This window comes from Lineus longissimus, chromosome 16, assembly GCF_910592395.1.
Source record: "Lineus longissimus chromosome 16, tnLinLong1.2, whole genome shotgun sequence".
In the NCBI taxonomy this organism is placed as follows: domain Eukaryota; kingdom Metazoa; phylum Nemertea; class Pilidiophora; order Heteronemertea; family Lineidae; genus Lineus; species Lineus longissimus.
The window spans coordinates 823,945-840,541 of NC_088323.1; the positions used below are offsets into that span (position 1 = coordinate 823,945).

General features: G+C 41.8%; 1 protein-coding gene across 3 annotated transcripts in view; it reads left to right on the forward strand.

The window, feature by feature from the left end:
- Positions 1 to 16,135, forward strand: part of LOC135500849 (uncharacterized) — a 64,014-nt gene extending 47,879 nt beyond the window's left edge. The window contains exons 3-8 of one of the 3 annotated variants that reach the window (XM_064792514.1): positions 10,145 to 10,223; positions 10,577 to 10,694; positions 11,001 to 11,090; positions 11,502 to 11,638; positions 12,850 to 13,003; positions 13,330 to 16,135. In XM_064792514.1, coding sequence (XP_064648584.1) covers positions 10,175 to 10,223; positions 10,577 to 10,694; positions 11,001 to 11,090; positions 11,502 to 11,638; positions 12,850 to 13,003; positions 13,330 to 13,678 — 897 coding nt within the window. In that variant the 5' untranslated portion in view covers positions 10,145 to 10,174 and the 3' untranslated portion in view covers positions 13,679 to 16,135. The remainder of the gene's footprint in view (positions 1 to 10,144; positions 10,224 to 10,576; positions 10,695 to 11,000; positions 11,091 to 11,501; positions 11,639 to 12,849; positions 13,004 to 13,329) is intronic. The other 2 variants (XM_064792515.1, XM_064792517.1) reach the window with 2 other exon arrangements.
- Positions 16,136 to 16,597: the final 462 nt, after the last annotated feature.

Below are 16,597 nucleotides of genomic sequence, written 5' to 3' on the forward strand. Positions count from 1 at the left end.
TCAAAGCGACTAGGAGAGATTGGAACATCCGCGGCGATAAATTGACATCCCAGTGCATCAAAGGTTGCCTACAGCACAATTTCCGCCAGCAGGTGCCTCGTAAATTTGGAGATAATTTGTAATCACGGCGTCTGAGAAGAATGCAATAACATGAATATGGAATTTGATCTACGCAGACGACATCACAGCAATCATAGGATAACCAAGATGGGTCGACCGCTGATTTGATAAACGTTTTCCGGGAATCTTTATGCTATTTGTTGATGGTCACAAGCAACAGGTTCTTGGTGGTGTCTTTCAGACCGTGTGGTGGGATTTGTCGAAGCCCTGACATGGCACTTGATTTTATATGTATGTAGGATCGGGTATGTTTACACCAAGGTGCGGTTCTTCGAAACAAAGCTCATACGACCTTACACTAAGTTGATGATAACGCCAGGCAGTTAGTTGCGAACTTGTTTTGAACTGGGCCCTAAACGTTCTAAGAGCGTTTATTTCACCAAATCAACGGTAAATCGATTGTCGTTGTCATTCGGGATTCTCCCCATTGTGGTCGTCGTTTTGCCGAACAGAGTGTGTTCGTTACAAACCGGTTTTCGTATTGTAGCCTTTCGTAATCCATCTCGACCGTCACCCAACCTGGGTAGACGTTTTTCAATCAGTAAACTCAACAACTGCCAACATTGATCAAACTCTACGTCACTTAACGCTTTCGTCAGTGAATTTTTCAAGTGCTAAATCAAATCTGATTAACTGTCGTAATTGGCAAAAATGCCTCTCGTTTCTTCATCAACTATTGAGAGTTAGCGCTGCAGGTAGCTCAGGTTAACCCTTTAAGGGTTGACCTGATTGTGTAAACATAGCTCAGTAACTCCAATTGCCTCTTTTGCTCTTTCCAATATTGCTCTTCGCCTGAGCAACATCAAAGTGAATTCCACATGTCTTATGCGACCTTACGTCTGCCCTCATCGCGGACAGCCATCACAATTTGATTAGATTCCTTCAATATTTATTATATTATTGATATTCGCTGTCTAATAACATTTGATTATTGATTGATCAGGAGAGAGTGTTAGATTAGAAGTGACATGCTCCGGAGGCCAGCGGCGCATGTCTTTGTCGTACTGTTGGTTCATTGCTCCGAGAAAGATTGAAATGTATGTGATGAAATGGCCTCGGGAGATTTCTGTTATACAGGAATATTGATTTTGTAGGAGCATTAGATTTGTTCCAAAAGTTGGTCTGGTGTGGCTTAAACCGGGCATCGACATCATTGGCAAAATAGAAGTTTGCAGGTTGTAACCGATAGACCGAGTTGGACGTGAAAAGAAGAAGAATAAAAGCTCCACAAACCAGGAGCCCTGAATCATACTTGTATGTATTACTTGCTTTTCAATTTCTCTAACATCTCTGTCTGTGCTGGTTTTTTTCCTTCCTCTGAACAAGTCTCCTTAAGGGTTTATACGTCAAAACTGGCATCAGAACTAGCCTCCCTTTGTTTCTTTAAACAGCAATGGATCATCCACATCTATTACATGGCTAGTTGTAGGTCCACCTCGTCAGACTGTTCTGTAGTCGTTATATAACAGATACAGGGAGAGGACCATGAGAGTTAGACAATTGTGTATAGACTCAATAGTCCGCGAGACATTATTGAGATGCATTATTCAGGAGACGTATTCTGCTTTCTAATCTGCAATGGCTTCTTTACGCATTCTAAAAGAAAAGAAAACGCGAAAACTATTCTCATTAGTTGAGTAGTCTGCGTTAGCTCCATCCAAACGAAGAAGGTTGGTTGCAAATGTGACCTGTTTTTGTAATAAATATTGCATTGAGTTCTAGTTCTGCCAATGGTTTACTTTGTTGTTGTTTTCTTTCATTGGTAAGGACAGTTACATGGTAGCAGAGCACATTCAGGTTTTTCAGTTTTTATTGATTTTGTGTAAATACCACACAGGTACAGTATACCTGATCTGTATCGGGTTGAACTATAAGGATTAAAGGATGTTAGGGTTGATTGGTCATTATCTAATATCTGTTTAAGCAATAAATGCACACGAGTCGACAAAATAATCATAGAATGATGTCATTCATTCAGCTTAAGGACCGAGCCTTAATTAACATGATCAACATGGAATTGGACTAAACCATCAACGAACGTCTTCACCTACGTCTCACGATGAGTAGACATGGTCACTGTACCCTACCTTATGAATAAAGTTGTATAAAGTTAGCACCCTCAAGGCACATCACTTATTCCATGTAACGTCCCCACTGCCTAAGTATCATTGAACATGGGAGCCATTCCCAGTCAAGGACTTGGTACCCTTAGGCTATCTTTTCAACTTCTAGTCAGTCCCTGTTCCGGTACGAAAGGCCAATTAAGATATGAACAAACCGCATTTGATTGCCCCTCTTCTTTTGATTGTTGGTGTTGCAGTTATTTGAATGTAAAAATCCCTCTCAGCTTGTTTGTCCCAATATACCAGACACCCTGTCAATGATTTCTGCAAGATCGCCTAAAGCCAGGCGGATACATCAGACAAGTTACAAGCGCCACCGGAGATACTCATTGGTTCTCCTTTGTCAGGCAGATACCTCTAACATTGGGAAACCCTCTCTAGAAGGATTTTTTCTGTTTTGAGGCGTTCTGACATTTTAAAGTTTTATGGACGTCGTAGCTCAAGGCGACGATCATTTACTGTGCTTTGCTGTCGCTAAGAATGTAATTTAACTGTGATTTTCATCACCGCATCCACATGGAAGAAATCACAAGTTCGAAAAGCAAAGCAGAGAACACCGACAATGCACTTAAGGACGCTACTTGCAGTGCATTGCAAAGCAGTTCCTGCCACCAATTGCAGTCATTCCAAAGATCGATCTACCCCTGTCAGAGTAACAATTCAATATCCGATCTTATTACCGCCAATATCATTCAATACTATCCCGCCGGCCATTCCATGCGGGATTAGAACCTCGCTATGGAAAATCACATTTGGTCTCGCCATTAGTTCTCGGTCAAGGGGTCCGTTGGGAGGCAAATGGCAGTTATCTTGGATCGATCAGATTACCGGCCTGCGACAGGTAGTTGAGTAGGTCCGTGGAGACGTTCGCGGCTGCTTGAGACGTCAGAGAGTGATAGTGCGCGGCGGAGAGGCGCTACGGTGACATCGTCGTTAGTGACCATGAACTTGGGCCAAATCAATTGACCAATGGCCAAAGAGATGTATCCGGCCACAAAAATACCATGAAGTTTATCGATGAGCTCGCTGAACCAATTGCAAGCCGACCAATGATTGCCCGCCTGAGAAGCCTAAAACGAAGTAGCGTGCGGTGGAATATTGACCACCAGATTATGTCTGTCCTCATTAGCTGTCCCCAGTGGGTTGTAAGTTCTCCTTCAGGGTACAAATCGCCATCATGACCGTGATATGGTCCATGGAAAATATATAGAAAGTGATGGCTGACCAGTTAACGTACGCTTAGGGGACATGCGTGATACGAGCTTCATGATACGGGCTAATGGTCCACGGGATGGAGGTACATGTACTTCAAATTGGCTGTCCCGGTGAAACATGGTTTGCGGAATTAGCCTATGTATTCGTCCAAACCTTAACACCGAATATGCCACAAGGAATGAACCCTGAATTGTACGCAACTTTGTCATCATCACCGATTTCGAACCCAGATTTGAAACTAGACCTGCCACTACATCGATATGACAAGTTCACTGGATAGAAATGTTGATACCTTGATCTGGCAGACGACAAATACAGAAGGAATATTACAATACAAAGTAAAGCAAGTTTGCTTCAACTTGTTCGGTGTCAACACCAGTCAACGAATTGAAGTAAACCCCATATTTGAAACCAGATCTTTCGTCACATCGATATGATAAGTTCACTAAGTAATGGATTGAAATGGTGACACCTTGATCTGGTAGACGATACTTCTGTAATTGAAGAGCTGATTACCACAAATCAATACCTGAAACGTAAGATTCCATTAGCAAACCTATCACTCTCCTACAAGCGTAAATTGGACATATCTTTCCTATTTCGATTGATTTTAAGAAAACTGTTGGCGGGTGTAATGCTATTGATTTTCGAGGTGTGGATATTCTTCGTTCAGTTTGATATTAGAATGGAGGAAATGACTTGAAGCTTACATGTGTTTAACTGACTCCAGGGAGGTCGCCGTGTACATTAACAGGCAATGTAGTTTGTCGTTTTGATATACAGTCTTCTCAAAAGAATAAAACCGACAACAGCAACAACACAAGAACAACAACAACAAATTCAAGAATAACAAGAGTATGAACAAAAAGAAGAACCTGAAAGGTTCCTAATCATCACGATGCAGCAATTTTAGGTATCGCCTTACTTCAAAAATTATCCTCTCCTTCCATATCAGTGCAAGTCACCCAGCAGTCTCTAAGGTAGTATTTGACTGTGTGAGTGAACGAGGTAAGCCGTTTCTCTAAGTGGTTTGATCATGGCCGCGTCGATTAGAGAGAACACCAGTCGCTCCAGGAGAGGGGAGTGATCGATGGCTATTTATAGAGCAGCCTACTTCCGGCGGTAAGCGCTTCGGCAAAGAATACCCATTTTGCCAACAGCAGACGACGATGTAATAGGATTGACGAGAAGATTGGTTGCTCTTGAGCTTCGACAACAAATGAACATATTGCTGAGAGGCAGATGGCTGTGCATTGGCATGGATTGAGCTTGACCTTGCCCTGGAGGTTTTGCGGCTTTTTTGGATGTCCACATATTAACCGTACGTCATTTCAGTATCATAGGACTTCGCCTCTCCTTCCTCCGCTGAGGCATTACAGCAGTTGTGATTGCCAATCGTGGAGACTTCTTACCAGATGTCTTCAGTTGTTCATTATCGGTATAAAAGATTATCTAAAGGCATTGTGTTGAGACTGGGAGAATTCCTGTCAGGTGAATTTAACTTTCTTCGGATTTTTCAGGCAAAAGCATGCCCTGACCAGAACCGAACTTTCGTCTCTTCCGCCTAATTCGTCAGACGATACCACACGCCATAGACAGATCAGAGTGATTCGTCCAACGCCATCGCTCACAATCAAACGGCAAATCGAATTGATGTGTTGATTAGTAACTTGTTCCAAATGTTGGTTACTGAATAACAAGTTACATAGGTCGATGAATGCGAAACTAACGCGACAGCTAAACAGACAAGTGGTCGACAACGTGATGTCCGTGTGAATCTGTTGCCCCAAATTAACGGACAAGCGGTTGCTACGTGATATGAATAAAAACAGTGTGACAGGCAACATACCCCCAGCATGGAACTTGAGGTAATCGGCATACAATACTCATTTGAGGACTTGTATATCACAGTCGGTAGAAGTTGGAACAAAGTTTTCAGATCACGATGAGACATCATACTCTCTGGCATCATGAGCCGCTGAAGTCCGATCACACCTAAAACCAACCACTTTAAAAACGATGGTAGACTACATTACGCCGTTGATACAGTGTTGCGCATGCCAATTACGATTTCCCCAGGACCGAGGAGACTTAACTTTCCCGTGTAGTTCTAAATCAATCACTTACCAACCCCCTCACACACCTAACAGGCACATGGTAACGAAGTTACCGCCATCATTCGTCTGTCTGCCTCTGAAAGCTATGAATATTTAGACAGTGTCAGCGACTGGTCCTCCGGGTTGTGACCTCGATCCCTGGCATACTAATGCAACAGCTAGGTAAACAGATATATGAGAGAAGTAACGAAGAGACGTGGCTGGGGCCAGTGTTGCTTAATGCAATTTGTGCCTAATTACCATGTTATGTAGATCAGACATGCACGGCCCTGTAGTTCATTTAGAGGACAACCTCCAGGTAGTTTTTTTTTACTTTTGATACATTTTCTTTTCTGTTTGGAATTAGGTCAAATGAACCTCAGGCTTGGTGAGGAAACTCCTGTCTCAGGAGACTAGGATTTGGTATCGATATTTGACCGTGTGCCCCCTGCGTGGGCGATGTCGATTCAGCTAGTAGCACCGTCCCTTCAGCTGAGGAGCTCCTGTGGACCAGTGGCTAGGACTCTTCGCTAGCGTTCAAGAGGTCCCTTGTTTGGTCTCTTTGTCTCACTCAGGGACACGATTTAAGCCAAATCCAAACGTACGAAATCTAAGATTCAACCCCTTTTCAACACTACAAATCTGCTTAATTGCTGCTTGGTGACATTTAGCTAAGGATATTGCAGAGCCGTGGATCACAGAAGGAAAAACACCATCCGTCAAATGTAAAGAAACAAATGCGACGAGTCGTGACAATCTTGACAGATCTGCTCAGGAAATGCAACAAGTTTGAATGGCTCGCGGCTCAAATGGTTCGGAGTTTATTTGTACCAGGATTTTCAATGATTATGGGGATATTGATCTGTCGACGATGGAAGGGGTGATGCTGCAGACATTATCCTTATCCAGGCAGCTCTGCTACGTCAGATGAGACACCAATCTTCTGTGGACAGGCTATAGACAGGATGCGCCTTGAAAGCTACACAGAAATGGCCAGAACTGCTTTCATGTCACGCGGCACAGCTAGCCTCGTCCCAGTTGACACACTGATATTGGGCTACGAGACTTTAGCACACGTATAGGAGTATGTAGACGAGGCCACGAGGTATGTATGCCTGATGACGGCCGTTGACATGCGATGTATATGTCTTAATGATACCAATTAAGTATTCTTGTTTGTGAAGTAGCTCTTGTGGTCTGGACTTATACCATGAGGGAGTTAGAGAGCAACTGATACCATTAGAACTTTGGGAACCAAGTAGGACGGGATCCACATAAACACTAAGTATGAACACAGACGAAAACGTAGAGGAATGTACGATTTGCGAAACGTATAGGGCAAAGTAACTCCTCTTATCCTCTATGAGCTACATATACATCCATGTCAAATTGAATCTAGTACTACCATCACATCATCAATTGACGGTAATGTGTCAACGCTAAATGACGGGTATTTAAGACATGTTTTAAGGTTACACTGACGCAACCAACACGCCATCGAGTTGTTGACCAACAGTTGATTGTTCTTGTCTATCGTTTATACAAACGATCATCCTCAGCCTGATACCATTCTGAACTTCCAGTGGTACTGTTTTTGTTTCAGTAACATACTCCACAGACGATGTAGTAGTAGATTCTATAACTTTGTAGGCCGAGATAACGCAGTTGATGCCGACAAATGAACCCTAACCGAGAACGAGATGAGACTGTTATGGGAGGCTACAATGCCAATTAGCTGCAAGTTCGGTCTCGAAGACTTTGGCCAATAGACACTAGAGTCAACTGGTGAAAATCGAACCAATCAATACAGCTAACACTCCAAGGCAGTGGAAAGGGATGCTTTATTTCATTTGATCGACGCCATTTGGAAGTGTAGTTACACTAATGAACCCGATGCCAGTCAATATTGTTTCGGTGGCGATATCCACATTCAATGGCGGTGATACGCGTGAAAATCATGAGAATCAATGGAATAATGAACGGATCTGGCAATAACTCTTGTCAATGGTTCTCACTGATTGATTTGATTGTAGGAGACAGGCAATTGACGGCTCTATAGGCTGCTCATGACATCGATGATCGATGTGTGGTACACATACAAGATTGCTGTGAGTGGTGGAATGCGAGGTGTGCGGACAAATGAATTACCATTTAAAATGGTGACGGTCTTCTCGAAATATATACCCTCTAAAAAACCCATCTTAGTTAAACCAAGCAAAACACCCACCTGTTCATGAATTTCACCACATGCGCCGATGAATAGCAATTTGATAACCTGTGCTGTGTGATATTCACACTCGAGGTTGTGGTTATTGTTGTGTTTCAAGTGTTTCATTTCTAAAGCAATACTCTCTTACCCATATCAACATACCCTCTCATCATAACCTCTAATCAAATCCTCTTGGGCTATTCACAAAACACCAGCATCTATTTCTTCAGGAATTCCACCACATAACCCGATGAATAGCAGTTCGATAACCTGTATGATTCTTCCACTCGACTTGTCCCATCCTACATGATAGACGTGAGGATCTCCAAGATTTGTCGCAAAGCCTCCGGAATAATTACCAATATATTCAGGAGATTTTCTCGAGATATTTCCGTTGAGAGCATCTACTCAAAGGGTGATCATCCGGAATTCGATGGCGATGATACTGCATGTTTCCATGTAGGATAATTGTCTTGATCTGGGAGGGGCTTACTCTATTTCTCCTTTATGTTGAGCCTGCATGATCATTGTCCACGGTTGAAGAATCTAGAGTGCCTACGGTTCAATTGATTCTATTTGAATTGTATGACCTCTCAACCTCATCAACCTGTTCTCCCAGTGCCCGGGGAGACAAACCCATGCTTCAATTGATAAGCCTCTTCTGCCCCGAAGGCAACAGGCGAAGACAGTGTCTAATCAGCCCGTATCGTTCAAACCATGGAGAGTTCGATGTAATGACTATCGATACATTAGGGAGTTAAGACACGTCTTAGAAGGGAGAGATTTCCAATGCGTTATGGCGATATTTCCGATTGAGCAGAGTGGGTGAGATATGAAAGAAAATGCCAGTGGTGATGGCGGGACGCGAGTATGATTATATTCAGGGTCGTTGATACCAATCTGGGGAATTCAAACTGCTTCGAATACTTGGCATCTGTAGTCATTTACTTTGAGTGAACTGTACCCCAAATCATGTTGGTTCATCAATAGAATCAATGAATTGATATGACTCGCCCTGCTTGGGGGAAGCATCGATGTTACCTGTTACATTCACAGTGTTGTTCGATAGTGCCTATTTTAATAGAAGACATCGTAATCGCATTCAAATCTACCATTTGCAATTGGTCAACAGGTGTTCTCTGAAAGTTGTTTGCTTTAGCTCCGTCTCCATCTTCGTTTTTCCAATAACGCAATACCCTTCCACTGATTGCTTTCTTTGGAGCTTTTTTTATGGGAAACGCGTGTTTCTTTCCTGTAGTAATAACAAAGAGGATAAAAGGCCGTGGTTTTTTCGCAATTTTCGGATGAAAAAAGCTGAGGTTTTTTTTCAAAGGCGGCCAACAAATATACATATTCCAAGCAAAGATCAACGCTTTGATTTGGTTATCTGTTTTGGGCATCATCGTGAAAGAATCGGACACCCACAGCTCCACCTAAAATTTCCTCTGTTTTCATTGCGTTTTATTCTGTCACGAAACTGCGCTGGATTAAATCCTGTCAGATCTGTCAAAATTTAAAGTTTTAAATCTCTTATCAGAGATTACCAGTGCGTGTTACTTCAAATACCTACCCCAAGGGGACTGTTTGTTGAAATATCCATCCCCCAATCAACTGAATATTTGTATCAGCTTCCCAAAGAAAAATCAATGAAATGGCGGAAATTATAAATCATTTGGAAACCATTGAAAATCAACGACTAGAGCCGATAAGAACGTGAACGTATTGAAGACCAGTATCAGTTGAATGTAGCATGGCTGGAGAAACGGCTTCGGAAATGTAACTTGTTTTATGTCACTGATCATGTATCATTGAATACATCAGATGCCTTTCACGAGTTCATGTGATCCGCTGGGAGAGTTAATCAATTAAACGGAGCTTACCAATTCATCGTCGGGACACAGGGAGAGGGGAGAAATCGATGTGACCGTCTGTGATTGAACAAACTGGATCAATTGGTTTTGCCATGGAGTTTTGAGAGCAGGGATATACATTTTGTAGTTCATCCCTCTGAAAGAAATTTCACTAATACTTCTTGCAGAATCGGGTGTAATGATAAAACCTTAGGGTATAGGGTATTGAAGTGTTTCTTGAAGTTGTCTTTCCTTCTCTTCTTGTAGGTTTTCCCAGGGTTCCAACCCGGGCCCTATTGCGAGGTATACCATTGTTACCCACCAGGCTACAGCAGATAGAATATGTTCTTCTACTTCTGCCTATCTTTCTAATAGTTAGCTCATCTTCCTTCTTGTATGTTATGAGATCGTTGTGCCGTGACACGGACCTCAAGAGATTCTCCAGGATTCGAACCCGGGCCCTATTGCGAGGTATTCCAGTCTCACCAACTTGGCCATTTTTCTAACAGTTATCTCTTTCTCTAACTACAGGTAATGAGGACGTAATGCCGAGACACGGCCATGAAGATCTATGATTCCCTTGTCCAGGTTATCGCTGTTCTTGTTACAGGTAGGCATATCCTTCTTCTCGTATCCGTGAAGGGTTGGGGCTATTCTGAAAAAACATTTTAACAAAATTAAACAGTGTGAAATGACACCAAATGGTTCCACTGTGGAAGAGCTTGAGAAGAACTTTCTAACGGATGGTCATGTCTATAGGCTTTGATGATTTCCACTAACGATTTGAGTTATGTTTGGAAAAATAAATTGAATTATCCAGAAATCGAATCAATCTAGTTACAAATAGCACCGTCAAGTTAGAGAAATTAACCTTTAGTTAGTTTAGTTTGTGTGTCTGTATCTGTTCTATGTCCTCTCATGCACACACGGGTCACATTCAGCACTCGATCTCTTTGTTTACAGTCTTTCTGCGTATTCCAGCCTTCTTGACTCTAACTGGAGGAGAATGTCCCACGGATTACGTCGTGCATGAGTGTCTAGCTCACGTCAACATGGGAGCACACGACTTGGAAGATCTCAGGTAAAGCATTCCCAAAGGTGTGACATACCAATGCAAGAAGGCCTGGGCTTCAGCACCACTTTGGTCGTTCAGTCTGTTGTAACTCCCGGCCCTCTTTGCTGCCCTCACGCAAACCCTTGCCCACGTAGATGTCGTGCACGAGTGTCTTGCCTACGTAAACGTCAACATTATTTGGAAGGTCTCAAGTACAGATTTGGTCGGATGCAGCATGTTATCTCATATCATGAGAAGACCATTGGCGAAAGAGTTGATATTCTTGAGAAGAATGGCTCGTTCTCGAATGTATGGATGTTGTTTCTTCTTCAGATACTTTGGGTTAGGCGACATCACCAAGCTGGAGGGGAGGGTCATCAAGGATCAGATACGGGCCGTCAAGAAGCAATGCAGGTATATGGCGTGCGTATTAAGATTAGTATAGGTTTTTTTTATCCATTTCATGTGATAGTAGATTTAACATATTGTTTTCCGCTTTTCAGCCACATTTGGTAGTGCCCAAATGTTTCTCGGTGACCTCCCAACAGTTTGGGAGGTTTAGTTTGTGGTGTTCTTCCCAAAGCATCAGGTCTACGATGTGCCGGAATCTTGAGACTTTCCGAGAGAACTACGGACACCAATGTTGGAGAACAGATAGTGTTTCCATATGCTGGTGAAGTCAGGATCTTTAAGGCAGTGACTACATCTGATGGCGAAGTTGTATTCTACCGCGTATATGTGTATTCATTCTTGTCGAATAATACTTTTACCCTACTTGAGCACGAAACGATTATCAGTATCCTGTTCATGAGTCGCCAATCTTTGTCATTCTAGACACATAGACCACGCTTTCGAATGCCTTGTCCGGGAAATACGACTTTGTCGGGGTGTGGATGAGGCACATTGGGTCCACGAGGTAAACCTTGATGGTATGAAAAGAGCCATGAAGTTTATTTGCCAAAATTATGAAGGTAATGCTAACATTGTAAAAAATTATGAAGGTAAAGCATTAAATTATGACGGTGATCCATTATATTCTGAAGGTGATCCATTAAATTATAAAGGTAACACAATACATTTTGAAGGTAATCCATAAAATTATAAAGGTAATGCGAAAAATATGAAAATAATGCACAACTTTGAAGGAGATGAACTAACGGATTCCAAAATGGCAAATATAAGAGAGCATAAGATGCACAACCGTATTTTGATAATACCAAAGGTCAAGTTTTAAAGCTTAGGTATGTAATGTAATGAAGCCACAATTTTTGGTGTAATGTTCGAGTACACATGGCTGATACTTTGCAGAAAAGCTTTATTGCTGCCTGACAATGGGTGTCTTTAGATAGATAAAAAATATTCCAAGAGGGCCCTTGTACTTTAATTACATCAGCGAGAGCAGCCCCCCAGGACCATTTATTCATTAAAACACAGTCATGCACTTAACAATAATAGTTAGCGAGTCCTGCAAGTTTGTAGCAGAGTCACGTATTTGGTTGTTAAGAGTGAGTCCCTGTACTTCACCAATGCCGCAGGGAGAATCTAGGAGTGCAATGAAAATTAGAAAATGTCTTATTATTAGAGCGAAATCGACAAACTGTGAACACTTTGAGTTTACTCGAAGGATGGCCTAAGTTCTTATTTCTTGCCCCAAGGGTGCGCCACTTGTGAAGTCATCAATTCCGAAGGGGTCCAGTGTGACTTTGTTAATCAGTAGATTTTCCCTCTCGTTGAGAGAAGAAACCTAGGGGGAGTACGCTGGCTTGTTCTAATTAATTTCGTCAGATTTCACGCTGAATTGAAGTAGATTCTGGTGAAGCTCGGTCATAATAGTCAGATATGAACTTAATCATTGTTTGCGAAGGTATCTGTCAGGATTGCAGTAGGATAATGAGCTATTTCTAGATAAGGTCCTCCTTGTTAAAAATACCAACTCCAACCAAGAAAGCTAATTGCCGGTAACATATAATTGCGAATTACTTTTTGCAAATCTTAGAATCTTGAAATCTTGAAATCGTAGAATCGTTTTTCTGTAAGCGTTAGTATATGATCTACTTAAGACCATCTCACAAGAGTTTAACAAAGATTTGTGAGATCACTAATCAGGCGAAATCCTGTGAGATCATGCTGGAAACATTTGCCTGCTGCTATATTGCACTGGTTTCCTCTTTCTTCTCAACAGCTTGGGCACGGTCCATGAAATATTGCACTCCTCACACACCCACGATCGGCTACCCACAACTCCTAACAGTGTGTGAGGAGGATGAACGACAAAAAGCGGTCTTGTATCTGTCGCGGAATTTACGTCTCAGGGATGAGTTGGCTCGGCGATGCAGGTACGTACGTCATTCGCTTTCTATCCTTCAACATGTCCAAAGCCAATGGTTGAGGCCAGAGGTACTCTTTTCATGAAGTACGATTTACTGGAAATCGTACTGAGTACCACCTTTTGGTTTGTTGGTATGTGAAGACTCACGGTGAAGCAGAATTGAAGACGATTGATTGGCAAAGGCGACAGGTTTTTCGATTGGTTAAATTGGTGAGGCAGAGTCACCTGTTGGCTACAAATTTGATATGATTGGCAGAAATTCAGCACTAGAGCCGTTGAGTGTCATAATCTTAAATACATAAAGAGGTTTTTTCTGATTATATTTTGTTTCAGCAATCAACGCATAGAAGTCTACTGTAAAACGAAAAGCATGTACAATTCCTGTTGGATGGGGACTCACAACTGTGCAGCACTGGTCCCGGAACGTTTAAAAATGGACTCGCAATGCTGGGAGGATGTGGGGTACATCCCCCCACGGGACTTCGATCTCGAAGGGCGGTACCACTGTTCGAAGAAAGTGGATTGGACGGGACTTAGTGTAGATGATCAGTCACTTGTACATATAGGTCCATACCAGGTCTCAGATCGACGATCAGGGGCGGGCACAGAGAATAAGTTACATTGTGGTGTGTTCTATTGGACAGTTTTTATATTAACTTTGTTGATATTGGTGACGTCATAGTGACATCACAGGTGTCGTCTGTGTCAGTGGAAGAGTATTATTTTTCATTCACCACATTGACTGGAAGCTTAGCGTGAACACATGAACCCCTGGGTCAGATTACCTCCGACATCCAATCGTAGTCCGATCTTATTGTCAACTTGGCCACCGGGAAGCGTGATCTCGTAGGATTGGTTCCATCAGAAGACTGCCACGGCAACGGTGTTTTTAAATTCAGAACCGTTGATTGGTCTTTGCACTGAATAGGAGGTCTTGAAATATACTGGTTTCTCAATGAGAACGTGTTGTACACTACCGTTGTTAAACTGAGTCGAAGAACACCCAAGAAAGTGGCATTGCAACTGATGGCAAGCCGAGCCTAATGGAACTGAAAGGGCCTCTTAACTCTTGTCAGAATAGAAAACTGCAGAGCAACATATCTCTGTACAAAATTGGCAAAACTCTTCATGTCGGAACACGGACTGCCTTGACATTGGTAGCTTAAAGTGGGAATAAAGAGAACACCGCACCTGATTGATGATCTCTCTGCAAAGAGGACTTACCTGTGGAGCGGCCTCGTCTCGTCGCCATGGGAAGAGACGAATAGAATGATGAAATGGACTGCCCCGGGAGTCCACGTACACTAAATGTAAAGCAAGGTGCAGCGTGAAATGTCGTTCTGTTGCCATTTGGCAGCCAACTGCAGAAAGTAACATCGGATGAGACAGTCTCAATGAGCTCTGAAAATGCCATCTGCCCTGACTTTGCAGAAGCATTTTCAATGACACCGGAGACAAGAAATCCTTGTGTATCCTATTGTAAATGTATTGTAGATACTCTACTTCTAAAAAACACATGTCTTCTTCTTACAGCTAGATCTCACTCGCATTAAGAACGAATTCAATATATTTTTATACAAAATGATATCTTATCAGAAAAGGACATTGAATGAAATGTTGTGTAAATGGTGAAAAGGTCAGGAGCCGTCGCAATATCAAAGATGACATTCTCACTGCCTGATATCATTCCTCTGAGACTACATTGCGAGTGTGGCACAATAGTTGGGTTCCAATTGGGCCTGGCATCCTTGTGACTCTCCCCAGCTGGGAAGAGTTCATCAGAACGTACCGTTGACTAGGATGGTCTTTCCTTCTATGTTTCATACAATTGCCCAATATCGTTAAGACAGCTATGGCCTAGTTGATACTCACGAAGTAATATGGACAACGTGATGCACTGGACTGGAAGAAAGACCAGTGACCTGATCCGCCTCGCCGAGGACAGAACCGTACGGTGTCGCATTGTTAATAACTTAGGGTTGCCCCAAATGGCTACGGGACATGACGATGATGATGATGATGTTGATGATGATACTCAACTCTCAACTCGGTGTTTATTAGAATTTGCTTTGTTGGCAGAAGTAGATGGTACAATGAATCTCAGCAACACATCTCATTCAAAGGACGAAGTACCGAAGACACCAAGGACACATGCAATGTGATTAACTGCGATGGCTCCTGACCGAGTTTAAAGTATATAGTTTGCTACTCTTTGATTCTGGTTGTGCGTATTGTAATATAAAGTTGATTAGTGATTGGCAGTGTTGTGGAGAAGTTGCTACAGTGTAAGCAAACTATTAGCAAGTATAGATTGTTGATGATGGTATAGATTTTGTTTTATAAACTTCTGAATGAAATCGTCTACGAGCTCAGTTGTGTTCGATCACATTGGTCTCTAATTGAGCCCAGGCAGCAAGAAAGACAGTGTAAACGTCTTCAACTAGAAAGCGAACATCAACTTCAACTAGAAGTGTACATCATCCTCAAGAAGACAGTTTACATCATCTTGACATCATCCGACTTTGAAGATTACAACCGAAATGGAGCAGAGTTACAATGTAGTGGATATTGCGTGGTTGTCAAACTCATCTAAATAATTCGAAAACATAAAATCGTGTAATGAAGAAATTATGTAACTATTATGTATATATTAGGACAGAATTGTATAACAAGATCTTCATCAAGACGCCGTATTTCCCTGATTTGTCATAGATCTTCTATTCTGAAGAGAAGGAGTAATATATCACCAAGAAGACTTTGATCTATGCTTGCTATCATATATAATTTTATGCTACATATTGTTTTTAGTGTATTAGGTTTATAATAGAATATCGCATTGTTTTAATAGTTAAGTGATAATTTCAGTTGTTCAGAGATTTTTATTGAATTATTGTGTGGTTATTTCTATTGTATTTCTATTATTTGAAATTAAGATTAGTATTACGTATTTGTGATTGTGGTTAAGTAGAATTAAAGTTTATTTATGATTATTGCAATATGAATACAAAATAAATTCAGTTACATTAAGTGGTACAGTGTTGAGCTTGCAGGTTACCTCGACAGGTAAATAATTTCTCAATGCATGACTTTTCGAGATCATGAAGGACAGACTGCAGAAATAAATATTTGCGACTTTAAATGGCTTTTTCGTTCGTGAATATGATATTTCTCCCAAGCAAAAAGAGTTGATGAAATATGTCCTTCGTGGAAGATACGACCACCCCGGTAACGCGACTGCTAAAAATGAAACATCATAAGTCCCAAAGCTATTTTCGTCATCGGTCCCTTGAGCCGCGATCGTTTGCAGTCGAAGTTGTATAGTGCTAGTAAAAAAGCCTGATAGTCAGCTCCGACTATGCTGCGATTACGGACGTTGAGCTGAATACGACAGACGCTTTCGTCTGACAGCAGGCTGTACTCTGAAGGACGAAAAATATTTCTAAGTCCAAATTTTTTTTTTACTGTTTTTTTCTGCTCAAAATGAAGAAACACCATCAGCCCCCCAAAAATTTTTGCTTTGAATATTTTAGAATTTTGAACTTTTTTCTCAACTCTGAATGATAAAAAAAGTCCAGATCGTAAAATTAATGTTATTACTCAG